The following is a 27,473-nucleotide window of genomic DNA, read 5'->3' as shown; positions in this document are numbered from 1 at the left end:
TTTTTAATGTTATTTATTTTCTCTCTAAGTCTTGGATCAGATACGAATGTGGGGAAGGTGCGGGGAGGGGGTGAGGGACCCCTAAGCACCTCAATGCCGCCGCTCCCCCGCCTCCACCCTCCGGCCTACCGACCCTGCCCCCCACCCTTGTCTTCGGGTACCCTGCCTCCCATGCCCCCCACTGCCCCGGCCCTGTGCCCCCCGCCTGTGAGTTCCCGCTGGCTGAGGCCAGGCGGTGCGGTGTATCGGCCTGTGGAGACGCACCAGACGCGGCCTACGGAGACACATCTGGGAAGATTTCTAACATTTGCCTTTGGGGCCTGTAGAGGCTGGGCTGGACTGGGGAGAGGGAATGGGGAAGAGAAGAGGAGGGGAAAGGATTTGGGGGAAAATCACTCTGGGAAACTCTCGCTGAGAACAAGGCCAGTCCCTCGCTGGACAGCGTCCATTCACACCAGTGGTCCCTTTGCCCAGTAGTAATCATCATCATCATCATTGTGGTATTTGTTCAACACTAACTCTGTGCCAAGCACTGTACCAAGTGCTGAGAAAAGTACAAGATCATCATGTCAGACACAGTTCCTTTCCCACCTGGGGCTCTCAGTCTCAGTAGGAGGGAGAACAAGTATCGAATCCTCATTTTCCAGTTGAGGAAACTGAGGCACAGAGAAGTTAAATGACTTGCACAAGGTCAAACAGCAGGCAAGTGGCAGAGCTGGGGTTAAAACCCAGATCTCCCCACTCCCAGTCCTGTGCTCTATCCACTAGGCCACACCGCTATTCAGTCCCACTGCCGGCCACATGGGCCACTCGGACCGGAGCGGCTCACTTTCCCCATAGCCTCTGGAGGAAGGTGCGGCTGGAAGTGGGCTTCTTTCAAGACCGTGGCCACCTGGACTGGCAGTAACACTGGCCACTGATTTTTTTGTTTTAATGGTATTTGTTAAGCACTTACTCTTGGGGAAGCACTCTTCTGAGCGCCGTGATAGATACAAGTTAATTGGGTCTGACACGAACCCGGTCTAAGTAGGAGGGAGAATCGGTATCAAATCCCCATTTTTCTAGTTGAGGAAACTGAGGCCCAGAGAAGTGAAGACACTTGCTCAAGATCACATAGCAAACGACAAGAGTCGAGACCAGAACCGAGGTCTTCTGACTCCCAGGCCCATGCTCCCCACACTAGGCCATGCTGCTTCAGTATGTCAGCCAGTCCTAATTCCTGGGCACCTAAGGTGCAGAGGACTGTACTGACCACCTAATGTGTGCAGAGTACTGTTCTCGGTTTCTGCAGTACATGATGGTACTGTACTAGGTGCTAGAGAGCATAAATTAAAAATAGGAGTTGTGGTCTTGCCCTTGAGCTTTCAATCTGACAGACACACATCGTCTACCCTCGCTTTGTGCCGGACTGCATTTCCCAAAGTGCTTTCATTTCAGTCATCTGTCACCCAGTCATCAGTCAGTCACCTGTCAATCACTTGTTAGCCAGGCATCAGTCATCTGTCACTCCTCCATCAGTCAGTCATGGAGTCAATCTTCTGTCAATCATGGTGTGACTCCTCTGCCATTCAGTCGTCAGCCGCCTGTCAGCCACCTGTCAGTCAGTCGTGGTGTCAGTCCTCTGCCTGTCACCTGTCAGTCATGGTATCTGTCGTCTGCTAGCCATCAGTCATCTGTCAGTCAATCTGTCTATCAAACAGTCGTCAATCGGTCAGTCAGGCATTCAGCATATCATCAGTTAGTCACCAGTCGGTCGGTCAGCCGGTCAGTCACTGCTTGTCATGTGTTTTCCCCACGTCCCTGGGACTCTGGGAGATTTGGATGTGATTTTCCTTAGAGGAGGAAACTGGGGCCCAGAGAGGTTCAGCAGCTCATGTGCGATCACACAGTAGGCCAGAGCAGAGCCAGGACTAGAAGCCAGGTCTCCTGATGTCCAGACCCCGCCGGTTCCACCATCTGTAGGCGCTTGGTTCGGGCCAGAAACCGGCCGTCCGGCAGCCTCCTCAGACGGGTCCGGCAGGGTAGTCCTGGGGTGGACGAGGAGCAATGTCACTGCTTCACCTCCCACTCTTCTCTCACCAGGTCCAGCCGGGCATGGTGTCCGGCCGCGGCCGGGGTGACAGCGACAGCGGTGGAGCCAGCGGGGACTCCAGAGGCTTCAGTCCCAGCAGCAGCTCCCGCGAAGGACTCGGCGGTGATGACGACGACGATGACGTGAGTCCGGGGGCGGACCGCTCCCTCGGGGGGCAAGCCACGCGGACTGGCCTCGGGGGCTGGGAGTGGGGGCAGACCCCCCGGGGGGCTCCAGCTGTGTCCAAGTTGACCTTGTGGGGTGACGGGCACCCCAAAACCCAGGTTCTCTTAGTGTCCAGAGGCACCGGGTGCCCAGCTTCCAAGTCGTGTCCTAGCCCTCAGCGTCCCTGTGAATTGGGGCTGGAGCCTTGGGAAGGCTGACTAGATCCGCCCACCCGACCATCCCTCCACCTGTCCATCCGCCCATCCACTTATTATCCATTCTTCCATCCACCCACCTGTCCCTTTACCCATCTCTCCATCTATCCATTAATCACTAGTGGGTACTGGGGACCAGCCGGTACTGTATGGGAGTACTATTTGAAGTGATAGAACCGGGCATGGGAGCACGGGCCCACTGTACAAAGAATTGGGCACACATGAGAGCACTCTACTAAGTTCTTGGGGCCAGGCACAGGGCTACTATGCGAACCATATGGGGCCGGGTAAGGGAGCACTGTTCGAAGCAACTGGTGCCAGGCAAGGATTCACCATGAGAAGCACTTGGGCCTGGGCACAGGAACATCATGAAAGGTCTCGGGGCTAGGGGTGGGAGTACAAAATCTTGGAGCCAGGCATGGAAGCGCTGTATGAAGCGCTTAATAATAATAATAATAATTGCTATTATTATGGTACTTGTCATTTGCTTACCTTGTGCCAAGCACTGTTCTAAATGCTGGGGTAGATACAAGCTAATCAGCTGCGGCACAGTCGCACATGGGGCCCACAGTCTTCATCCCCATTTTACAGATGAGGTAACTGAGGAATCGAGAAGTTAAGCGACTTGTCCAACGTCACTTGCAGAACTGGGGTCAGAATCCAGTGGGGCCGGACACTGGGGCCTTGAACGAGGCGCTTGGGACCGGGCAGTCATGGGAGCGCCACACGAAGCCCCCCGGGGCCGGGCTTGGGAGCACTGCACTGGGTGGGTGTGGGCTGAGTGTAGGAGCACTGTACAAACTGGTTGGGTCCAGGCCTGAGAGCACCATCTGTGGCCCTTGGGGCCAGGCACGGGACCTCCTGATCTCATCCGTTTCCAAATCTCCCGTTGCAGAGGAGACTTGGGAACTGAAATATCACTATCGAGGACTTGCGTGAATCTCCAGGTGAAGGCCGAGTGACAGGGTGGAGAGAGAGAGAGAGAGCATGTGCTTGTGTACAAACATTCGCATGTGTATGTGTACATGCATGTGTGTGTGTGTGTGTGTGTGTGTGTCTGTGTGTCGATTGGACATCTCAGGCCTCTCATTGTACCTGCAGTCCTGAGCTGACTGGGGTTAGAGGATACCTTCCCTCCTTCCTCCTCCCTCCTCTTCCCTGTTTTCCCTCCTCCTTTAGCCCCTCCCTTTCTTCTCCACTCCCCCTTTCCTCCTCCTCCCTCCTCCGTCCCTCCTTTTCCTTTCCTCCTCCTCCCCCATATTCCTTCTCCCTGCACCTCCCTCCCCTCCTTTCTTCCTTCTCCCTCCACCTCCCTCCCTCCCTTCTCCTTCCTTCCCTCCTCTCCTTTCTTCCTTCTCCCTCCACCTCCCTCCCCTCCCTTCTTTCCTTCCCTCCTCTCCTTTCTTCCTTTTCCCTCCTCCTCCCTCTCCTCCCCTTTACCTCTTTCCTTCTCCCTCCTCCTCCTCCCTCTCCTCCCTTTTCACCTCCTTCCACCTCCTTCCCCTCCTTTCCTCCTTCTTCCTCCTCCTTCTCCCTCCCCTCCCTTTTCCCTCTTTTCTTCTCCCTCCTCCTCCTCCCTCTCCTCCCTTTTCCCTCCTTTCCTTTCTTCCTCCTCCCTCCCCCGGCCTCCTCACTCCATCCCGTGCGTGCGGCCGCGGCGGGGCTGCTTGGGCGATGGGGAGGGGGTCCCTCGTGGGCCGGTGCCGGTGCCCGCGGCCTCGGAGCCGGGCACCGTGAGGCAGGCTTGTCAGGTGGCCGGGAAGCCAATCGCCGGGAAAACGCGGCGGAACAAATGAAGTGAAATGACGGTGCGTGTGGCCGGCCGGCCGGGCACCGCTTCGCCGGGCATGAAATTAAATAAGGAATTTGATGTTGACATCAGAAATTGAAATGATACCCACTGTTCCCTCCCGCCTCCCCGCGCCTCTCACCTCCCGTCCCCTTTTATCCCTCCCTCCTCCCTTTCTTGCCCCTCCTCTCACCTCCCTCTTCCCATCTCCTTCCTCCTTTCTCCCACCCCTCTCGTCCCTCCTTCCTTTCTTTCCCCCTCCTTCCACCTGCCTCCTCCCTTCTCCCACCCCTCTCTTCTCCCTCCTCCCTTTCCTTCCTCTCCTCCCACCCCTCTCTTCCCTTCTTCCTTTGCTCCTCCTTTCTCCCACCCCTCTCTTCCCCCTCCTCCATTCTCCCACCTCTCTCTTCCCCTTCTTCCTTCCTCCCACCCCTCTTCCCCCTCTTCCATTCTCCCTCTCTCTCCTCCCCCTCTTCCATTCTCCCTCCCCTCTTTCTTCCTCCTTTCTTTCCCCCTCTTCCTTTCTCCCACCCCTCTCTTTTCCTCTTCCATTCTCCCACCCTCTCTTTCTTCCCCCGCCCTTTCCCCCTTCTCCGCGTTTCACCTTCTTCTCCTTCCCTTCCCCAGTCCCTTCCACTTCCTCATACCTTCCTTTCCTTTTCCTTCATCTCATCTCACTACCCGTCCTCCTGCTTTCTTCCCTCAGACCTACAAAAGGAGATGGTGGTTTTGCCCTCTCCTCGGCAGCTCCCTGAGCCCACCGTCGCCCCCAGCTTCTGCTTGCAGCCCCCGGCCCGATCAATCAGAAACAGTAATAATAATAATAACGATAGCATTTGTTAAATGCTTACTACGTGTCAAGCACCGTTCTAAGCACTGAGGCGGATAGAAGCTAATCGGGTCCTCTGACTCCCAGGCTCATGCTCTATCCACTGGGAAACACTGCCTAATCGTATAGTAGCATTTGTATAGTAGTAATCATAGAGTAGTATTTACTATATGCAGAGCACTATAATGAGCATTTGGCAGAGTGCAGTGCAGTAGAGTCTGTAGACATGATTCCTTCCCTCAAGGAGCTTACAGTCTGCAGGGAGAATTAGGCATTAAAATACAGATAGGGGAAATGGCAGAGTTTAAGGATGTGGACGTTAGTTCCGAGGAGCTCGGGTTGAAGTGAAAATTAAGTGCTTGAGAGATGTAAATCCAAGAACGTAAGCCGTCCAGAAGGGCTTAGTCTGGGAAGGCCCCTTCGGGATGTGATTTTAGGAGGGCTTTGAAGCCGGGGAGAGTGGTGGTCTGTCGGATATAAAGGGGGGAGGGAGTTCCAAGCCCAAGGCAGGACGTGGGTGAGAGGTCGGCGGTGAGGGAGACCAGATGGAGGGACAGTGAGTAGGTTGGGGTTGGAGGATCGTCACGTGCTGGCTGAGTTGGAGGAGGAGGAGGTAGATCAGCTGGAGAAGGTAGGAGGGAACCAAGCTAAGTCCAGCCCCAGCCCCCGCCCCCACCCCCATGTGTGCTAGAGGTCACTTTCCAAGGGTTGCCTCCCTCTTGTGTTCTGGGACCCGACCGTGACTGACAGCTAGCCCGGGCCAGGGAAGGAGGGTGGGACCGTAGGCCTGTAGAAGCTGGACTCGGGAACTGTGTGAACTCTAGCAGGATGCCTACCTCCTCTGGTCTACGTCTCCTCCTCTGGGAAATGGGGGAGAGATCCCCGCCCCTTCCCTCCCACCCCCAGCCCTCCCTCTGCTCTGGGGCTGGGCCAGGGGGGATTCAGATGTGGGATGTGGGGCCGAGGCCCTCATCGCTGCTCCTGTGCTCGTGCTCTGCTGCTCCTGTGCTTGGGCTCCCATGCTGCACTGCTCCCATGCCCTGCTGCCCCTGTGCTCCACTACCCCCACCCCTCACTGCCCCGTGCCCCACTGCCCCCATGTCCCACTGCCCCGTGCCCCACTGCCCCCATGTCCCCTGCCTCCGTGCTCCTCTGTCCCCTTGCTCCACTATCCCTGGGCCCCTCTGCCCTTACCCCACTGCCCCCATACCCCGTGTCCCAGGCAGCTAATGATGTTTAGTCATGTCTGGTTTTGGGGACGGAGGCGGGGCCGGGGCATCGTGGGGAACAGCGGGTCAGAGGTCGGAATCATCACTGAGATAGCATGGTGCCTTTCCCCCCACCCACCAAGGCTGGGCCCCGCTGCTCTCCTCCAACTTTGTGGACTCCACAGATCGCCTCCCCCCCAACCTCTGCCCTGCTGGCCCTGTGGAATCCCCAGACCCCCTGAGTCCCCCTGAACTCCACCAGACCCCTGGATCCCTCTGCACCCTGCGAACTCTGCAGACCATCCCGCACCCAGGCTTCCCCATGGACCCCCTCATCCTGGTGGCCCCGTGGACCCCCTGCACGTCGCCAGCTCCGTGGATCCCTTACACCCCGTTGGCCCCACAGACCCCCTTGCAGACTCGCGGACCCCCACCCCTGCACCCCGTGGACTCTGTGGACCCCTCTGCAGCTCACTGGCCACGTGGACCCCCGTACCCAATGACCCCACGGAACCCCTGCACTCTTTCGGTTCCATGGACCCCCTCGTCCTGCAGATTCTGCACCCGCCCCCGTCCCGCACCACACCGGCCCCACGGCCACCACCCTCCCACCTCTCCCCGCCCTGGGGTCTGGATGTCGGCCAGGTGGGCGAGCTGCCTGCTCCGCTCCACTCCACTCTACTCCGCTCTGCACGGGGGAGGTGTCATTAATTCATTACCCAGCTGCCTGTCAAATAAATTGGCAATTATGTCCACCGCCGAAGCCCAGAGTTGGGTAAATAGCACGTTAGCACCCCGGCGCCATGGGGAGATGCCACTGAGAATTAAGCCTCGTGTGTGCGCCGCGGCGACACATGACCTGGGGGCACTGGGGGTCCAGGGGCGGGCGGGGGGCGTCCGGTGGTGGGCGGAGGGGGTGGCTGGAGAGGCCGGGAATGGGCGGCACATGCCTCTAACTCCTCTTTGTCTTTGTGCTTCATTTCAGAGCCCGGCACCTTCCAGCCTGGGGACTGGCTACTTTGTAAGTGGACCACGACCCCAGCCCCACCCCTGTGGCCCAGCTTTGGGAAGGAGGGGGACATGAGGCTCCCCGGAGGCCCATCCGGTCCAGGCTCGGGAACATCCCCGGCCCCGGGCCTGCCCGTGTCAGCCCACAGCGGGTTGGTGGGCTCCTTGGGGAGGGGTCCTGTCCAGGACCCTTCTCGCCACCTTGGTTCCACCGTCCCGGGGCCCTGCCGACCCCAGTCATCCTACGGTCGCTGAGTCTGTACCTGACCCGGCCCTCCTGGCAGAGGCAGGGAGGAGGAGGCCGGAGGAGGGGGTGCAGGGGAAGGAAGCCCCCGCAGGAGAGCGGCTGATGGGGGCTGCCAGCTTTGGGGGCCCGCGGGGACGGGCGGTGCTGTCGGCTCCCAGCTCTGGGACCAGAGGCAGCAGCTCCATCTGCCACTGTCCTGGTCCGCCGGGGCTAGGGGTGGACTAGGCCGGGCCGGGCCACCCGGCCCGACATCTGCCCCGCCGCCGGACGGACCTTTCCGGGCTATGGATCCATACTCTGTCCCCCTCAGAGCTTCGCCTCCCCACCTGGCCGCCTGTCCCCCGACCCACCACGGCTCAGAGGAGGGAGAGGTTGGCCTGGCGGTGTTGCTCTTTTCTTCCCCAAAGCCCAGTCTCCCCATCGGTCTCACTTGTGTGACAAGGTAGCGTTTTGTATATGCGCTTGAGGAGAAGTGCAGCTGGTGTGCATGTGTTGGGCGCCGGAAGCACAGGGGAGCGGTATGACGGGGTGGGCTGCACCGGGCACCCGCTCCGTCTGAGGGTGGACAAGACGAGCGCTGGGTAACGATACCTCTGGGACGACCGGCAGCCTGACCCAACGGCTCCAACTTGACCCTATTCCCTCTCGGAGTCCAAGAAGGGCAGTGACTTGCCTGCGACTACTCTGTGGGCTAGTGGTGGGGCCAGAGATGGTGTATAGATCGGAGGTGGGAAGGGGGGCTGCTGTCCAGACAGGCGTGGGCCCAGCGGAGGTGAGGGCTGCGGAGGGCAGCTCCGGGAAGTGGATCAGAGCATCAGCCGATCAGTGGGCCAGGGCAGGGACCGGACAGTGGGTCAGAGCAGTGGCCGGTCAGTGGTGCTGGGCAGGGACTGGTCAGCAGGCCTGGGTAGTAGTGGGGCAGGGCAGGGGCAGTTCAGCAGGCCAGGGCAGCGGCCAGTCAGTGGGTCTCAGGGCCCCGACGGCCCCCTTTCCCCGCCCCCGTTCGCTCTCCCAGGAGGAGGGGCTGTGGGGAAGCAGCGTGGTTTAGTGGAAAGAGCATGGGCGTGGGAGTCAGAGGTGGTGGGTTCTGATCCCGGTTCTGCCACTTGTCTGCTATGTGACCTTGGGCAAGTCACTTAACTTCTCTGTGCCTAAGTTACTTCATCTGTAAAATAGGGATTGAGACTGTGAGCTCCACGGGGGACAACCCGATGACCTTGTATCTACCCCAGTGCTTAGAACAGTGCTTGGCACATAGTAAGCGCTTAACAAATGCCATAATAAAATAAATATGGGGCACCCCTAGTCAGTGGTATGTTGGCAGAAGAAAATTTGCTGACAAAGGAGCCTCACCCCTTGCTCTCCTCTGCCCCCTCACCGTCTGTCCGCTTCCCCCCAAATCCACCACCCAGCACGAGTGGTGAGACCTGGGATCCTCCCGCGCCCGTCTCTCCCGTGGCTGCTCTTCCCCGTCCGTCCATCCATACACCCTTACGGCCAGTGCTGACCGTGGTTCCTGATGAAGCGAGTCCCCAGATCAGACCATAACAGACCATGTGCCTCAGTTCCCCGGGGCACTAAAGGCAATGCTGGGTGGGAGGCGGGTTGAGGGGAAGGAGGCCACAAGCCTCCATGCCCAGTTGGGTGGCTCAGTGTCTTGGGCAGATGGGTCTGTATGGGTGTGTATTTTTTAAAAAAAGTTTATTTTGCACTTACTATGTGCCAGGCACCGTATTAAGCACTAGATTAGTTATAGGCGAATCAGGTTGGACACAGTCCATGACCCACATGGGACTTAGAGGTTTAATTCCCATTTTACAGATGAGGGAACTGAGGCACTGAGAGTTAAGTGACTTGCCCAAAAAGTCATGCAGAAGACAAGAGTGCTTGTTTTTTAATTTTCTTGTTTTCAAGATAATTCAAGAAATTTAAAAATTTTTCCTGTTTTCAAGCACTTAGTACAGTGCTGTGCACACAGTAAGTGCTCAATAAGTACAACTGAAAGGTGGGATTAGAACCCAAATCCTTCTGACTCCCAGGCCCATGCTCAATCACTAGGCCATGTGTATTTTTTAAATGGTATCTGTTAAGTGCTTACTCTGTGGCAGGCATTGTTCAAAGTGCTGAGACAGATGCAAAGTAATCAGGCTAGACAGTCTGTGTTCCACACGGGGCTCACAGTCTTAATCCCCATTATACAGATGAGGTAACTGAGGCACAGAGAAATGAAGTGAATTGCCCAAGATTACACAGCAGACAAGCAGCAGAGCCAGGATCAGAACCCACAACTTCTGACTCCTAGGCCCATGTTCTTTCCACTAGGCCACGCTGCTTCTCACAGGCCACGCTGCTTCTCACAGCATATGTATAGTTTGTGAAGGAAGGGTGTATGATCGTGTCAGTGTGCATGGTTTTGTGGGTGAGTGGGGGATGATGTGTGGTTCTGTGTGTGTGCGGATGTGCATGATTGCGTATGTGGAAGTGGGGAAGTGTTTGTGTGTGTGGATGTGTCTGGTTGTGTGTAGAGGTGGGGAGCATGTGTGGTTCTGTGTACGTGTGTGGATGTGTCGTCGTGTTTGGGGGTGGATGTGCACTGTCGTGTGGGGCTGGGCACCAGAAAACGGCATTGATTGTCGGTGGACTGGAGGATCCCACGGGGTCTCCAAGCTGGAGCGATGCCAAGGGGGTGCAAGGGTCTTGGGCCAAACCCTGGAAGCCGGACGCAGAGTCGTGGCCTTAGTGGGATTTGGCCATGGATCCAGGAGGGTGGGGACGACCCGCATGAAAGCCCCTTCCCCCTCCTTCTCCCGCGGCGGGAGTCGCTCCCTCTCCATGGTTGTCAGTGTAAGTGCCTCCCTGCTGTCCGTCTGCCTCCCTTACCCCTTGGGGACGCTGCCTGGGATTTTCCAGGCTGGTCAAGACTGGATGTCCTGCCCGAGGGAAACACTGCTGCCCTTCCTCTGCCTGTCCTCTCTGCCCGCAGCCAGCTCCCAGCCACCAGCCCAGATCTGGTTTTGTGGGCCGGCAGGCAACACTCTTGTTGGAAACAAGTGTTATTCCCCAGTCTGGATAATAATCGTAAAAATAATAGTAATAGTTGTGGCATTTGCTAAGTGCTTAGTACATATCAGGCAATGTACTAATCGCTGGAGTAGATACAAGCAAATTGGGTTGGACACAGTCCCTGTTCCACATGGGGCTAACAGTCTTAATCCCCATTTTACAGATGAGGGAACTGAGAGCCAGAGAAGTGCCCAAAGTCAGACAAGTAGCAGGCCAGGATCAGAGTCAGGTCCTTCTGACTCCCAGGCCCGGGCTCTATCCATAGGCCACGCTGCCTCTCCGGATCCCACGGACCCATCAGATTACCAGCATCGGTAACGCTGGACTAGGCACTGACTGGAGGTGCAGAGCACTGTGCAGAGCATGTGGGAAGTGCAGCGGAGTTAATAGGCCCAGTCCCTGCCCTCAGTGAGCTTCCAGTCTAGGTCACCCACCCGAATGCCGTGAGAAACATGGTGGGACTCCGGAGTGACACCGAGGACTGTCCTCTCTCCCCCTCTTCATCTCTCCCCGTGGGGTCGAAGGGGACACAGCAGGTGGGGACTGGACAGACGTCCCCATGCCCTCTGGCCCGGGTCAACCGCCACAGCCCAGCGGGGACCCCCGGAAGGCAAGGCCTCCCCTCGGTGCGGCTTCCCCGTCCAGGCGGGGGCCTCCCGTTCATTAGTATTTGCGGCGTGTTCCCCGGGCAGACCCATCACATCACTTACATTTCATAGCTCGGTGCAATTTTCATAAACTGCACGGCGACGTCGAAAAAAACATGACTCAGAATTAGAGTTTCAGGAGATTATTATATAGACATTATTTCCCCCAGGCCATGGGCTTTAGTCAAATTTGGAGGAGAATGAAATTGCCAGCAGTGAAAAGCAGACAGAAAGGTATGAGTTCATGAGCAGAGAAATAACATTTTCATTTGGTCCCTGCCCGGTGGGAAAGATTCCGCGTTCCCGTAAATGGAGACGGTTATAAGAAATGAATTTTTGTCAGTGGGGATGTGATTTTAAGGCTCACTTATCCATTGGCAATCGAGATTTCTAACCCCAGGAATCTGGGAAATTGCCGCAGAATGTAGTCTTTATTATAAACAAGTTTTTTTTTTTTGGTGTTTTTCACCTTTTCTTCCCTTTTTCCTGTCAGAGAGACGTTAAGGGGCTGGGTAGGGCTGGGCACTGCATTTCTTCCTTGGTTTGGGGTGGCCAGATGCCACAGCGTTTCTCCGGGCAGCCGAGGGGAGCGGCTGTTTCTGGGGTGAGGGAGGGGCCAGACACCCCACTCCCCAGCCCCCTCCCGGCCCCTGGGCCCACGCTCTGGCAGGGCTGAGTGTCCTCTCTCCCAGACATTCCCTACCCTGAATCCATCCTACTGAGCTCACTCCAAAACGTGTTCTGAGTCTGCTTGGAGAGTAAAGCTCCCGGCACTCAGTAGGGAGCCCTGTAATCAGCACAGTGCCTGGATATGAGTTCAGTTCCCAATACAAGTTTCAGTGCCCGGCTCTCAGTATGGTGACCGACTCTCAGCACAGTTCCCAGCACTCGGCACGGTTTCCAGTGCTCCGAACGGCTCTCGGTATGGGGCCTGGTGCTTAGCATGGTTCCCGGCGCTCAGTGTGGTGCCCAAACTTTAGTATAGTCCCCAGCGAGCGGCACATTTCCTGGTTCTCAACATGATGCCCAGCGATCAGTATGGTACCCGGTGCTCAGCACAGCACCCAGGGCTTAGTATTCTGCCCAGTGATCAGTGCAATGCCTGACACTCTGTACAGTGTCCAGCACTCAGTATGGTGCCCGACAGTGCCGTGTCCAGCACTCAACACAGCGTCCAGCCCTTGGAAGGCACTCGGGAACTCTTTGATAGTTGGGTCGATTTGACTGGCTGTCAAGCTTCAGTGTCTTCTGCCCACACCCCCAGTTCCTGCGCCCAGAGGCAGCTGCCCCAATCCCTATCCGTGTTCCCTCGGTATCAACACCCAGAGGCCCAGACGTGGGCACTCTTTCTCTGCTCCCCGCACCTCTGACCCTTGTCTCCGGGCCCGGCTCCCCCTGGGCCCAGACCCCGGGGGCAGTGTCACGCCTCGTCTCTGTCAGGGGCTGCCAGCTTCTCCCAGCAAATTGCATTAGTTCCGCAGCTTCGTTCTTGTTGTGCCTAAGCGGCTCCCGGCTGGCCCTGAAACATCCCGATGGCTACTCATTAATAAATGAGAATTGATCACTCTGACTTAGCGTGTCGGGTTCGCCCGTCGTGCTCTGGAAGCCTTCCCAGGATGCCCGAAATGGGCGGGGAGGGTTCCCTGCCTCATGCTGGACCCGAATACACCACCGCCCTGAGCCCAAGAGCTATCCACAGGCTCTGGAGTTAGCCCACGGGTGCAAGAGCTGGGCTGGTGCGGGGGGGCCTGGCTCCTGGGAGCCAGGATGGGGTGCTGGAGCGAGGCGATGCTGGAGTCTGAGAATGGAGTCATAGACTCCAGAACCAAGCCATGGAGTCTGGAGCTGAGCTCTGAGAGCCATAGCAGGGTTCCTGGAGCCCAAGAGTGGGGTCATGGGGGCTGGAGCTGAGCTGGTGGAGCTGGAGCTGGGTTGAGGGCACAGGAGCTGAGCCGGGAGGTGCTAGAGCTGGACTGGGGCACTGGAGCTAAGCTGGAGTGAAGGGGAGCTGGATCCCAGAAGTTGACCACTTGAGCACTGGAGGGTTGGGCCTGTCTTCACTGTGGGAGCTCTTCTCCCTTGGAGCAGCTAACCATCAATCCAGAGTGGCAGGAGTTGAGCCCTTAGTGTGGGCGGAGGTCAGACTGGTTGCTTATTGGGTGCAGAGCATCGCACTGGACGCTTTCTGTGTGCAGAGTGCCATATTGGATGCTTAATTGTGGGCAGAGTGCTGTAGTAGATGCTTGCTGTGTTCAAAGCAGTGTAGTAGACAGCATATGTCATGTGCAGGACTCCGGATCGGATGCTTCCTGTGGGTGAGCGCTGTAGCAGATGCGTGAAAGATCTAGTCCGCCCACACCCGACCTGGAGAGCAGTGCCGCAGGAACCTGTGGAATGAGGGGAGGACGATTTCCTGCCTCCAGGGAAGCGGGTGGTGGGATCCGGGCCCAGCCGGCAGCCAGCACTGAGATGAATCGTGTCCGCAACGGTTGTTCCCGCATATGCTAATGGAGTGTGAAGCAGCTGATGTGCTGAGGGTCAGCTACAATCCTTCATGTTTCTCCAAGGAGGAAAAATGATAAACCCGGCAGGGTGGATTAATTCTCGTCCTTGCCGCTGAAGGGAAAACACCAAAGTCAATGGGATAGTCCGTGCTGGGTCACTGCGGGGAGTCCAGAATGGTGGATGGTCTGTGCTGGTCAATGGGGGAGAGTCAGGGGTGTGGAATGGTCTGTGCTGGGTCAGTGGGGGAGAGTCGAGGTGGAGAACAGTTGTCCCCTTCCTGGCACAGGACCCCTGACCTCATCTTGTCTTGGGGCAGGGTTGCCGTGACTTCCTGTGCTCTGCCCCTCCAAGGCTAAGCGAGTTCTCATGTGCTCTGTTCCCACCAATCCCTGGGCCAGTCCCCAGCAACTCCCGGGGCTGTTTCTCATGACCGCCCCCAGAATAGTTTTCTTGCTAGCTGATGGCATATCATACTAATAATTATTGTGGTATTCGTTAAGGGCTCACTAGGTGCCCAGCACTATACTAAACCCTAGGATGGAAACAAGATAATTAGATCAGACAGGCTGTGTCTCACATACATTGGAGTAGGGATCAACCCAGGCTTTTACATGGCTGAAATGAAGTTGGGGAATTAGGTGAATATATCCTTGGCAAGATTTCCCCTCTCCCCACTTCCCTCTCCCTTCCTTCACTCCTTTCCTTCACCTCTCCTTGCTTTCTCCCTCTCCTCCTTCCCCCTCTCCTCATGCTTTTAATTTGATCTGCCCAAAGTCACAGAAGGCAGGTGTGCAGGGAGACGGGGATAAGATGTGATTCAGGAGATGTGCGCCCTGCTTGGGTGTAGACCAGTTAGAAGATTACAGTAATTAGTGGATTAAAATATCATTAGTGAAGACTCTGCTCTTTCAAGATGCTTCAGAAGAGGTTGACAGCGTTACATGTGGTCGTGGGACAGCTTCCCTGAGCCTGGATTCAGTCTCCCCGGGGCCCGATGTTCAGAGGGGCAGGAGCGACCAGGGCCCTCTTCTACAACCAACCAACACTCACTACACCAAGGACCAGTTCTTGCACCATCCGGGCCACTGACTGAGTTTGAGAGGCATTTGCCGTGCTTCTCCCCCAAGCGTGACCGCCACCATTTCTGTCTTTCCCATTGCAGTGGAACTGGGTTCAGAGCCAACAATAATCTTGAGTCGAGGGGAGATCTGTCCTCCAGAGGTGAAGTCATGGCCCCTGCCCTCAAGCATCTAGCAATCTAGCCAGGGAGTGATGCTGAAATGAATTACTGATAGGAGGAAAGAACATGGGCCTAGGAGTCAGAAGGACCTGGGTTCTAATCCTGGCTCTGCCAGTTGTGTACTGTGTGATCTTGGGCAAGTCGCTTCACTTCCAGAGTGTCTCACTTCATCAGTAAAATGGGGATTAAGACCGTGACCCCCCTCCATGTGGGACAGGGACTGAATCCAATTACCTTGTATCTACTCCAACTCTTAGAACAGTATCTGGCACGTAGTAAGCGCATAACAAATACCATAAAAAAAGGACCTGGGTTCTAATCCTCACTCTGCCAATTGCTTGCAGTGGGACTTTGGGCAGGTCACTTAACTTCTCTGGGCCTCAGTTGCCCTCACTGTAAAATGGGGATAAAATCCTATTCCCTTCTCCTTAGACTGTGAGCCCCATCTAAGACAGGGACGGTGTCCAACCTGATATGACTCGTATCTACCCCGGTGCTTTAAACAGTGTTTGACAAATGATAAGCGCTTAACAAATATCATAAAAAAAGGAAGAGGAGCATAGAAGGTGGATGGGTGGCAAGGGAGTGCTTAAGTGGGAGGATTGTTGATATATGTGCACGACTGTCACCCGTGGGTGTGAGAGGGCGAGTACCAGGCAGAAGCTGCCTGTAGGGTGACACCGGAGAGGAGGAAAATTAATTGGGGAAGGCCTCCGGGAGGTCTTGGAGGGTTTTGAAAGTGGGAAGAGTTGGGCCAGATGTGAAGGGGGAGGGAGTTCCGGGCCCGAGAGGGGACCTAGCCAAGGGGTCGGCAGCGAGAGACACGACAGGGAGGCACGGTGAGTAGGTGGGCATTAGAGGAGCCAAATGTGAATTGAGGTGCGGTGGTAGAGGAGCGAGTCTACGCCGGGGGAAGCTGGCTGATGGCTGAGTGCCGGCGGGGAGGAGTTTCTCCTTGATGAGGAGAGAGATGGGCAACCATTGGAGGTTTATGAGGAGCGGGGAGATGGGCACAGAATGGTGTTTTAGGAGAAATATCTGGGCAGCAGAGGGACTTCTGGACTGGAGAGGAAAGAGGCTAGAGACAGGGAGGTCAGTGAGGAGGCTGATGCTGATGCAGTATTTAAGGGACTGGCCCTCCATTCCCTTCCCCTTCCCACTCCCTCCTGCCCTCGTCAGTCCCTTCCCTCTCCCTTCTCTTGCCCTTTGCCTTCTGCGTTCTCTCTCCCTCCCTCCCTGGCAGCAGGGCCACCTCTGAGGACACAGGCAGGCTTGGGGTTTGGTCAGTGCTGGGAAAGGCCCCGCTTCCCTGTCTGCTCCTCCTGTCCTGCCTTCCTTTCCTTCGGGACTGAGCTCTTTCCTTCCCACTGCCTATCGAGTCGCTCCCTCTACTTCCTATCACTTTCACCGTGGCTCTTGGTTCTGCATGTGCACACACACGGTCATTGGCACACACACACACACAGCAGGCGGAGGGTTTTTTATGGTATTTGTTAAGTGCTTACTTTGTGCCAGGCACTGTTCTAAGCGCTGGGGTAGGGGCAAGATAATCAAGAAGGACACAATCCCTGACCCATATGTGTATCATGGTCTTAATACCCATTTCCCAGGTGAGCAAGTCACTTCACTTCTCTGTGCCTGCACTTACTGGACTGATACATGTACCAGCCTACATGGGCTGGGCTGGGGCTTGGGCAAGTGAGCATGTACCCGTCACAGCATGTGCTCTGCCAAGTGTGCCTGGATCAAGCAGAACTCTCCCACAGCCTGACACCTCAGTCCTCTGTACTGCTCTCTGCACACAGTCAGTGCCCAGCACAGCACTCTGCTCACCATTGACTCCCAGCACAGCTCTTTGCTAACAGTAACAATAATAGTGATAATGATAATAATTGTAGTATTTAAGTGCTTACTATGTGTCAGGCACTTTACTAAGCGCTGGGTTGGATACAAGCAAATCAGGTTGGACACAGTCCCTGTCCCACATAGGGCTCACAGTCTTAATCCACATTTTACAGATGAGGTACCTGTGGCCAGAGAAGTGAAGTGACTTGCCCACAGTCACACAGCAGACAAATGGCGGAGCTGGGATTAGAACCCAGGTCCTCTTACTCCTAGGCCAGTGGTTTGTCCATTAAGTCACACTGCTTCTCCAAAGGAGTTCTCCAGAGCTCTGTCCCTGTCAGGCCTCCCCCCCTCAACTGCCCGCCCTGTCCGTCACTCACTGTCTTCCTGGTGTGGGGCTCTGGCCTCATCTGCTGGCCACATGGGTGGGACTGGCCCGACCCACCCTGCCCCTCTCTGAACAGGCTGAGGGAGTGATACCTGCTGAAAACTAGGAGCGCGGGACATCCCGTGCGAGTTTGAGTTTCAGCACCTTCTTCCCTCATGGGGGCCGGACAAGTATGGGGGCCCCCACGCATGCTGGGATATCCCAGAGTGGTGTAGAACTTAAACTGTGCATGGACCGAGCATGTTGGAGCCTGGAAATGGCACCTATTATGTGTTGGAGCCTGGAAATGGCACCTACTATGTACAGAGTACTGTACTGGGCATCTGTGTGCCAGACACCTGCTGTGCAGAGCCTTGTAGTGGGCATCTGTTATGCCAGTCACCTACAGTGTGCACAGCATTGTGCTAGGTGCTTGGGAGAGGACAAGAGAAGTAAAAGAAGCCCAGAAGGGGCTTACTATCTAAGGGATCAGACAGATAGATGCACCTGAATTATGACATCTATAGAAGAACTACTGTATCCAGGAAGACGGAGGCACGGGGATGGGAGTGGGGGTCACGAGGAGCTGGGCTTTCTGGCTTCCAGAGGAAGAACCACAAGTCTGTCAATCCCTCCACCTACTGGTGCTTTATCGCAACCTTCTTCTAATTAGGACATTATTTGACCGGTGATTCTCAGGCTAATTAAATCATCACTTAATTCACAAAGTGTGCAAGCAAAGCTAATGCTTCTTGTCAGGTTAAATTACAGTGTGGAACCCTCTTCCTTCCCTCCCGGCCAGTGAGGGGGGTGGGGGGAAGGTCTCCTCCCCTCCCTCCCCTACCCCTCTTCCACCCCTCCTCCCAGGAGGACCCCGACCTTGTGAGAGAGCTGGATGAGAAATGGGCAGGGGAGAAGGTAGGCTCTCCGCAGCCCAACCCCTGGGATCACCAGCAGGCAGAGATCGAGAGCTGGAACAGCCCCTATGGGGGGCTAGAAAACCCTCCAAATCCCCCTGAATCAACCCCCCAGTCCCACCCTCTCCCGCCCTGTCCTTGTCATCCTGTTCGTCACATTATATTACTTTTAACAGGGCGAAGCCAGTAGTCTGTCTCTTCCTCTCATTCCTTTTCAACAGATCAGTTTTCCGCTCAATTAGCCCCGCCATCACGAGAACACACAGAAGCTTTCTCTCCTCCCGGAGAGGAGCCTACAAGGTGACGGGCAAATCGTCAGGAACGATTAAAGCCGACGGGAGCTGATGGGGCCGGGGGCACCGGGGAGACCGTCCCGCCCCCACCTCTCCAGGCCAGGGCCCGATTGCCCTCTGGACCTCCGGGCAGCAAGGGACGAATGACTAGGGCCTTGGGCCAGTGCTTCTCTCCAGTTGCCAGGAAGCTAGTAGCCAGAACAGCATGTTGGATTAGACCAATTAATAATAATGACGACCGTGACAAAGTGCTCGCTCTGAGCTTAAGCGCTGGGGTCATTACAAGGTTAGGTGATCAGACACAGTCTCGCTCTACCTCACACCCATTTTACAGAGGAGGAAATGGAGGCCCACAGAGCCACCCCCTCCAGCCGGATGGGGCCTTAGACACAGTGTGGCCCAGACCCATGGGGGTCAAAGGATCTGGGTTTTAATCCCGGCTCTGCCATGTACCTGCTGTGTGACCTTGGGCAAGTCACCTAATTCATCAATGCCTCTGTTTCCCCATCAGTAAAACAGGGATTTGATACTCATTCTCCCCTCCTGCCACCCGAGACTTTGAGCCCCATATGGGACATGGACTGTGTCTAATTCATTCATTCTTTGAATCGCATTTATTAAGCACTTGTTCTGTGCAGAGCACGGTACTAAGCGTTTGGGAGAGTACAATGTAACAACAGATGCTTTCCCTGCCCACAACAAGCTTACATTCTAGAGGGGGGCGAGAGACATTGATATAAATAAATGAATCCGAGTTTATATCCATCCCAACGCTTAGTTCCGTGTTTGGCACATAGCAAGCACTTAACAAATACAATTATTATTGCCATTTTTATAAATTATTCTTATTGTTATTACTATTGAAGCACATATGTGTCCCGGTCAGATGCTTGGGACCACTGGGTGCATGAGCAGGAGAGGCCCCAGGCCGGGTGTCCGAGTGGAGGCTGGGGTGATAGGAGTTTGGGGGGAGAAGAGGGAAGAATGCAGGTGCCATCGTCATTGTCCCCATCACGTGCCAATGGTGCCATGGCCGCCTATGGCCAGATTGCCCCGGACACACGTGTGGCTCACCGGGCCAGCATGTGACCGATGGTTCTGTCCGCCTGTAAGCCGCCCTCTGTCTCCCACCCTGCCCGCCGCCAGCTTCCTTTCTCCCTTTTGGGGTACCGATCTCTCTGCCACCAGTCGCCCGGCACCTGGAGCTTCTGAGGTTTGGATCGCCGGTGCCGGTCTGACCAGTGACCGGACCGCCTGGGTGACCAAGCTACTCGTGGAAAGCAGGGGGAGGACAGGCCATCAGTGGGTCAGAGGGCCTGGAGGATGCAACAGTGGCCGAGAGATGTTCTCCGTCTGTTTCCAGCCTGTACACAGGCGCCTCCGTTGCAGGAGAGAGATGAGTCGGGGATCACGCTAAGGTTGTGGACATGGGAAACAGGGAGGGTGGTGATGCTGTCTACAGTGATGGGAAAATGAGGGGAAGGACTAGACTTTTAAGGTAAAAATTAATAAGTTCAGTTTTGGACTTGTTGCATGAGACATCCAGGCAGAGATATCCTGGGGGAGAAAGAAATGTGACTCCCCTCCTCCCTCCCTTCTCTCCCTCCACCTCTCCTTTCCCCCTACCTCTCCTCTCCTTCTCCCCCCTTTCATTCATTCATTCATTCATTCATTCATTCATTCATTCGGTCGTATTTATTGAGTGCTTGCTGTGTGCAGAGCACTGTACTAAGCGCTTGAAAAGTACAATTCAGCAACAAAGAGCGACAGTCCCTGCCCACAACGTGCTCACCGTCTAGAAGAGAGGAGACGGACATCAAAACAAGAAAACAGGCATCATCAGCATTCTCCCCTCCCTAATAATAATAACTGTAGTATTTGTCAAGCGCTAAGGGCCGGGCACTGTACTAAGCGCTGGGGTGGATACATGGACTGTACAATCCCCCTTTGACAGATGAGGTGACATTCCCTCCCTCCTCCCCTTCTCTTCTTCTTTGCCCTCACATCTCTTCTCCTCCCCTCACCCAACGCCGCCCCCCCAGTGCACAGCCCACCCCCCACTCTACCTCAGGCTCCCACCCCTTGCCCTGGTGAGCAGCCTTAGAGACCACCCTCCTCCCCGTCCTCTTTCCCACACCCTCCTCCTCTTCCTCTTCGTCCCCTCCCTCCTGCTACCTCCCCTCAGCCCCCTCCTTCCTCTGTCCACCCTCCCACACAACCCCTGCCTCCTGTCCACCACTCCTGCTCCTCCTCTTCCTCCTCCTCGTCTTTTCAGCTCCTCCAGCCCCCTGCAACCCCGAAGGCCGACACCGTTCGCCTCTGCGCTAAGCGGAGGCTTCGTCGGGCCCCTGGGCCCTCCATCCACCCCGGCCACGGCTGGGGTCTAGCGTACACTATGGGATGGCATTTTCCTTAAGCTTTCCCGCTGTACCGCTAAGCTCTCTAATGCCTTCAAAATACCAAACCACGGGCTTATCCTAATTAAACCATCTCCATTTAATCCATATTGCATGACAATTCAATTTGTTGATGGCTCTTTCGCCCTCTCTTTGTGAAATTCCCGTCAAACGTATTAATTCAACATGATGAGCCCTGTATTCAACCCACTGGAGTGAATAATTAAAATTAGCTGATAAAACTTTGGGCAGAATTAGCCCGTGCAGCCGCCGAGCAGATGCGCCGCTTTAATGACACCCGCAGACCGCCCCCCTCGCTGGGTTCCCCACGTTGGTTGAGAAAGTTTGAGGGGGGGCGGCCGTGGTGGTTCCGGGTCTGGTCGCGGGGGGGGCGCTGTCCCGGTTGCCGCGTCTGGTGGCCACGAGGGGGCGCTATCGCACGGTGACTCGGTGTCTGGCCGCGAGGGGGCGCTATCGCGCGGTGACTCGGTCTCTAATAATAATGTTGGTATGAGTTAAGCGCTTACTATGTGCAGAGCACTGTTCTAAGCGCTGGGGGAGATCCAGGGTCATCAGGTGGTCCCTCGTGAGGCTCACAGTCTTTCATCCCCATTTTACAGATGAGGTCACTGAGGCCCAGTGAAGTGACTTGCCCACAGTCACACAGCTGACAAGGGGCAGAGTGGGATTCGAACCCACGACCTCGGACTCCCAAGCCCGGGCTCCTTCCACTTTCTGGCCGCGAAGGGGCGCTCCCCACGAGAAGGGGGAGTCCCTCGCCCCACCCAGTCAAGCAGGCCGTGGCCGCTTCGGCTCCCTGTGGACACCCGCTCCTGCTTCTTTTAAATTGGTATATTGTAATACTAATAATGATGGCATTTATTAAGTGCTTACTTATTAATATTATTATTATTATTGGATTTGTTAAGCGCTCACTATGTGCAGAGCCCTGTTCTAAGCACTGGAGTGGATATAGCGTGGCTCAAGAGCCCAGGCTTGGGAGTCAGAGGTCATGGGTTTGAATCCTGGCCCTTCCACTTGTCAGTTGTGTGACTGTGGGCAAGTCACTTAATAATAATAATGATGTGGGGAGCCCCCCATGTGGGGCTCACAGTCTTAATCCCCATTTTACAGATGAGGTAACTGAGGCCCAGAGAAGTTAAGTGACTTGCCCACGTGACACAACCTGATGACTATGTATCTACCCCAGCGCTTAGAACAGTGCTCTGCACATAGTAAGCACTTAACAAATACCAACATTATTATTATTATTACAGGGTAATCGGATTGTCCCACCTGGGGCTCACATTTTTTTAATCCCCATTTTTACAGATGAGGTCACTGAAGTACAGAGAAGTTGTGACTTGCCCAAGGTCACACAAAAGACAAGTTGGCGGAGCCGGGATTAGAACCCACGACCTCTGACTCCCAAGCCCGGGTTCTTTCTGCTGAGCCACACTGCTTCTCACCTGAGCACTGTTCTAAGCGCTGGGGTAGATGCAGGGTCATCAGGTTGTCTCACATAGGCCTCACAGTCTTCATCCCCATTTTACAGATGAGAGAATTGAGGCCCAGAGAAGTCAAGTGACTCAAAGTCACACAAGTGGTGGAGCCGGGATTAGAACCCACGACCTCTGACTCCCAAGCCCGGGCTCTTTCCACTAAACCACGCTACTTCTATCATAATAATTAAGGTTCTTGTTCAGCGCTTATGATGTGCCACGCACTGTTCTAATCGCTGGGGTAGGTACAAGGAAGTCAGGATGGACACAGACCCTGTCCCACATAGGGCTCACGCTCTTCACCCCCATTTTACGGATGAGATAACCGAGGCCCAGAGAAGTGAAGTGATTTGACCAAGGTCACACAGCAGACACGTGGTGGAGTTGGGATTAGAACCCGTGACCTTTTGATTCCCGGGTCCGAGTTCTATCCACTCTGCCAAGCACTTTTACTCTCCCAAGCGCTTAGTACAGTGCTCTGCAACTAGTAAGCGCTCAGTAAATACCATCAAATGAATGCCACCCTGGGACACAGTCCCGGCCACCTCTCCCCTTGCAGGCCCAGAGAGCGGGGTGTGTTTACTGTATGCACAGCGCTCCACTGGGCGCTCCACCGGTCGGTAGGTAGCATTCAGTAAATGGAGAGTGATGGTCCTTTTGCTCTAGGAGCTTGCACTGTAATAATAATAATTATGATATAATAATAATGATGGGATTTGTTAAGTGCTTACTACGTGCAAAGCACTGTTCTAAGCGCTGGAGAGGATACAAGGTGATCAGGTTGTCTCACATAGGGCTCACAGTCTTAATCCCCATTTTACAGATGAGGGAACTGAGACACAGAGAAATGAAGTGACTCGCCCAAAGTCACAGAGCAGATGAGTGGCGGAGCCGGGATTAGAACCCACATCCTCTGACTCCCAGGCCCGGCTCTCGCCGCTAAACCATGAGGAGGCGAAAGCCGGATTCGCCCCATGTAAGGCCGGCCGCCGCCCCCCGCTCAGCTTTGCTGCCGGACCCCCGGCCCCAGGCCCCCAAGCCCCCGGCCCCTTCCCTCTCGCACAGATGGCCTCGCTCAAGCCCCTCTCCCTGTCTGCAACTTTGCATAAATTAGAGCAGCAGTCAAAGCGAGCGGCCCCCGGCGCAGCTCCTGCCTTCCAGAAACCCGGAACGGACCCCCCGCCCCGCCGCCCGCCGCCCCCCGCGCCGGGCAGGGCTGCTCATCTCACAGGCGGCCGGGGAGCGGGGGAGGAGCCCGCCCCCTCCAAATGCCAAACAAGAGTCAAAAATTCATCCCCCAGCTCCGTCGCAGCCCCCGTTAGGCGAGGCTTGGCCCTCGTGTGCCCCGGCCCCCTTGCCGCCCCCTCCCCTAATGCTATCTGACGTGCCGGCTCGGCGGGCTCAGCCTCGGAGACGGATTGTCCAGGGGCTCTCGGTAGTTGGGACGTTGATTCCGCCTGCACCTTGCGCCAAGACCCGTGCTGAGTGCTGGGGTTGACGCGGGCGGGGCGGTCGGGCACAGCCCCCTGCCCCTCACGGGGCTCCCGGCCTCCAGATGAGGAAAGTGAAGCCCAGAGGGGCCACCCAGGAGCAGGCCGGGGCAGAGCCGGGCCCGGAACCCAGCTCTCCTACCTTGCTGCCCGGGCTGGCCACTGCCCGCCTCTTGCTGGCCGGCCTGTGTCCGAGCAGGGTAGAGGGGGAGGTGTCATGGGGGGATTTCACACATTAAGGGTCTCCAGCTCGCCCCCCGACCGCCGCCTTCCCGAGCCCAGCGAAGGAGTCACACCGTCGACGGCCATTGTCTGCGGCCGGCCGCTGGCCCTCCGAGAGGCCACTGGTCGATTGAGAGATGATGATGATGCTATTTGGTAAGTGCTTACTGTGTGCTGGTACAGTGCCTGGCGCATCGTAAGCGCTTAACAGATACCATTATCATTATTATTACGTGCTAGGACCTGTGCTAAGCACCGGGGTGGATCCTGCAGATCGATTTGGACACAGTCCGTGTTCCACGTGGGGCTCACAGTTCCAATCCCCCTTTTACAGATGAGGTAACTGAGGCCCAGAGAGGCAAAGTGACTTCCCCAAGGTCACACGGTAGACAAGCGGGAGGCGAGATTAGAACCCATGACCTTCTGACTCCCACGCCTCTGCTGCATCCACTAAGCCATGGGAGCAGGTGTGACCAGAGTGAGAAGGCAGAGGGTCCACAACCCTGTGACCGATCCAGACGTGCGCCTCAGTGGCCCAAGCTCTCTCAGCACGGTGCATTGAACACGCTGGGTGCTCAGTACAGCGCATTGCATCCACTGGGTGCTCAGTATGGTGTACTGCACCCACCGCGCGCTCTGTATAGTGTGCTGCACCCACTGGACACTCAGTACAATGTGCTACATTCATTGGGCGCTCAGTATCTGCACAGCACCTGCCAGATTCTCATTGCACTGTGCTGCGCACACTGGGGCACTCAGTGCAGTACGCTGCGTCTGCTGGGTGCTCAGTATAGTGTGCTGTATCCTCGGGTGCTCAGTGTAGTGCATCGCACCCGCCAGAAACTCAGTACAGGGCACCGGGCCCACTAGATGCTCAGTAAATGCCTCTTACTACTATGGCTGGTGCTCCTCCCAGTGTTCCCCCCACACCAACCAACACAGCAGACTCATAACCCCGAGCAAATTTGCAAACGGGATCTTGGCATCTTAAAAATCTACTTAAATGAGTCCAGGATTCTTATCCTCGAGAGAAAATTTCACGTCTGGTTAAATAGTTTACATAAACTGAATCTCTTCCCTCACAGACGTATTATAATCTCAGATATTATTCACGGAGCGATCCCTCGGTGCGGCATAAAATGGTCATTTCTGCGCAATGAATGTGCAGCTCAAAGCATTAGCGGGCTGAAGAGCGGAGCAAGTTTATTGCTCGGCGCTTTACATTCTTCAAGCAACTTGTGAAAGCAGAAACAAATTTTGCATTTAGATGGATTGAAGGTGTTTTCCATCTGAAGGGGCGGCGGGAAGGAAATCCCCCAAGGTCAGAACAGAGGGTGTGGGGTGGTCGTCCTGACCCCGGCTGAGCCTGCCCCTGCCGGAAGGGTCACGTGGGAGAGCGACCCCCCGACGACTCAGCCGTCACTGTAGACAACACCAGCATCGTCCCCTGCCTCACAACCTTGACAACACGCAACCTTGGCATCATCCTTGACTCCTCTCTCTCCTTCCCCCCGCATATCAACTCAGTCACCAAATCCTGTTGGTTCTATCTAATAATAATTGGGGTATTTGTTAAGCACCTACTATGTGCCAGACACTGTACTGAATGCTGCAGTAGGTATAAAGTAATCGTGTCGGACACAGCCCCTGTCCCACGTAGGGCTCACGGTCCTAATCCCCATTTTGCAGATGGGTAATTGAGGCGCAGAGGAGTGAAGTGACTTGCCGAAGGTCACACATCAGACAAGTGGCGGAGCCGGGATATTTGTTGATATTTGTTTTTTTATGGTACTTGTTGAGCGCTTACATGGTGCCAAAGAGTGTTCTAAGCGCTGGGGTTGGTACAAGTCAATTAGGTTGGATACAGTCCCTGTCACACATTGGCTCACGGTCTTAAGTAGGAGGGAGAACAGGTATCGAATCCCTATTCTAATAATAATAATGATGGTATTTGTTAAGCACTTACTATGTGCAGAGCACTGTTCTAAGCACTGGGGTAGATACAGGGTAATCGGGTTGTCCCACGTGAGGCTCACAGTTAATCCCCATTTTACAGTTGAGGAAACTGAGGCACGGAGAAGTGAAGTGACTTGCCCAAGGTCACACAGCAAGCATTTGGCACAGTCAGGATTAGAATCCAGGTCCTCTGACTCCCGGGCCCCTGCTCTTTCTGTTTGGCCATGCCGCTTCTGAGGAGAGTATCATTATGTGCATTCTGCAGAATGGAGGCCCCCAACAGACCCTCTAATGGGGTCAGTGGAAGCCCTCGTTCTCCGTTGACGGGAGGGGAGAGCTGGCCATTGTCTCGCACCCCGGAGGCTCCAAGAGGGCAGGGTTGGCACTCAGCCGGTCAAGAGCGGCCCTCCCCCGCCCACTGCTCAAACGTGGACGTGTCCCTGTGGCTGCCGGTGGTGACCGCGGAGTACACGGGTCCATTATCCAGCCACATGCTGACCAGCTCTCCCTTTGGGGCACCTTGCCCCGTGAAAATTCTTTTTTGAAGGGGGGGAAGCAGCCGGTGCCCAGAGCTGTCACCCTGTGCCCCATCTCTAGGGGACCGGGGTACCCGAATGGCCCGATCCCCGAAGAGTGGCGTCGTCACGGCCCTCCTCCACCCACAGTCTTTGGACTCTGGCCCCACAGAGAGCTGTCTCTCTAATGGGAGACACGGGAAAGACTCCAGAAGCAGTGTTGGCTCGGTAAATGGAGCGCAGGGCTGGGAGGCGGGAGACCTGGTTTCTAATCCCATCCCCCCACTTGCCCTCAGGCAAGTCATTTAACTGCCCTGAGCCTCAGTTTCCTCATCTGCAAAATGGGGATTCAATACTCCCTGGTCCCTCCCACGTGGAATAGGGACTGTTTCCGGCCTGGTGGTTGGGTATCTACCCCTGCGCTCAGCACAGCGTTCCCCGGGGGGTGGAGGTAGAGTTGTGGTCTCAACAACAGGGGGGCGGGGGTTCCTGCCCCAGTGCCCTGGACAGAAGGATCCCCGCCCTGGCCCGTCTGTTAGACTGCGATTGTGTGCAAGTGGGCTGATTGACCGGAGGGGGCCGCGGGCCACCGAGCGACCGTGACATCGCTCCGGCCGCTTGCCCCCGACCGGTCTGTAACAGATATCTGCCGTGCGTTGTTAAATTAATCTTCCGTTGAAAATTAATGCAGTTAGACTCCCCGACTCCGGTGTAATTCCGTGTTCGCGGGCGTGGAGGACGTGAGCTGTGTGTGGAATAGGGTGAGGGACGCGACCTGGCGAGCCCTCTGACTCTCTTCACCTTGAACCAAGCGGGCAGCGCTGGGGGGAAGGAAGCGGGAGGGAGGGAGGGGCTTGGCCCCCACCAGTGAGGTGGAGCTGGGCCCCCCACCCTCACCCCAGCACTCCCCCGGAAAACGGGCTCCCCCCACCCCCCCAATCCGTCACCACCTTCCTTCACCCTTCCCCGCGAACCTGTTGCGT

At 55.9% G+C, this 27,473-nt stretch overlaps 1 protein-coding gene across 1 annotated transcript in view; it reads left to right on the top strand.

Moving 5' to 3' along the window:
* The window catches only part of AUTS2 (activator of transcription and developmental regulator AUTS2), a 153,603-nt gene that overhangs the window by 49,493 nt on the left and 76,637 nt on the right, over positions 1–27,473 (top strand). Inside the window, exons 6-7 of the mRNA XM_029082460.1 lie at positions 2,083–2,214; positions 7,263–7,298. Coding sequence (XP_028938293.1) covers positions 2,083–2,214; positions 7,263–7,298 — 168 coding nt within the window. The remainder of the gene's footprint in view (positions 1–2,082; positions 2,215–7,262; positions 7,299–27,473) is intronic.

This window comes from Ornithorhynchus anatinus, chromosome 17 (assembly GCF_004115215.2).
Source record: "Ornithorhynchus anatinus isolate Pmale09 chromosome 17, mOrnAna1.pri.v4, whole genome shotgun sequence".
NCBI classification, from domain to species: domain Eukaryota; kingdom Metazoa; phylum Chordata; class Mammalia; order Monotremata; family Ornithorhynchidae; genus Ornithorhynchus; species Ornithorhynchus anatinus.
This window is presented reverse-complemented; position numbering and strand designations above follow the sequence as displayed.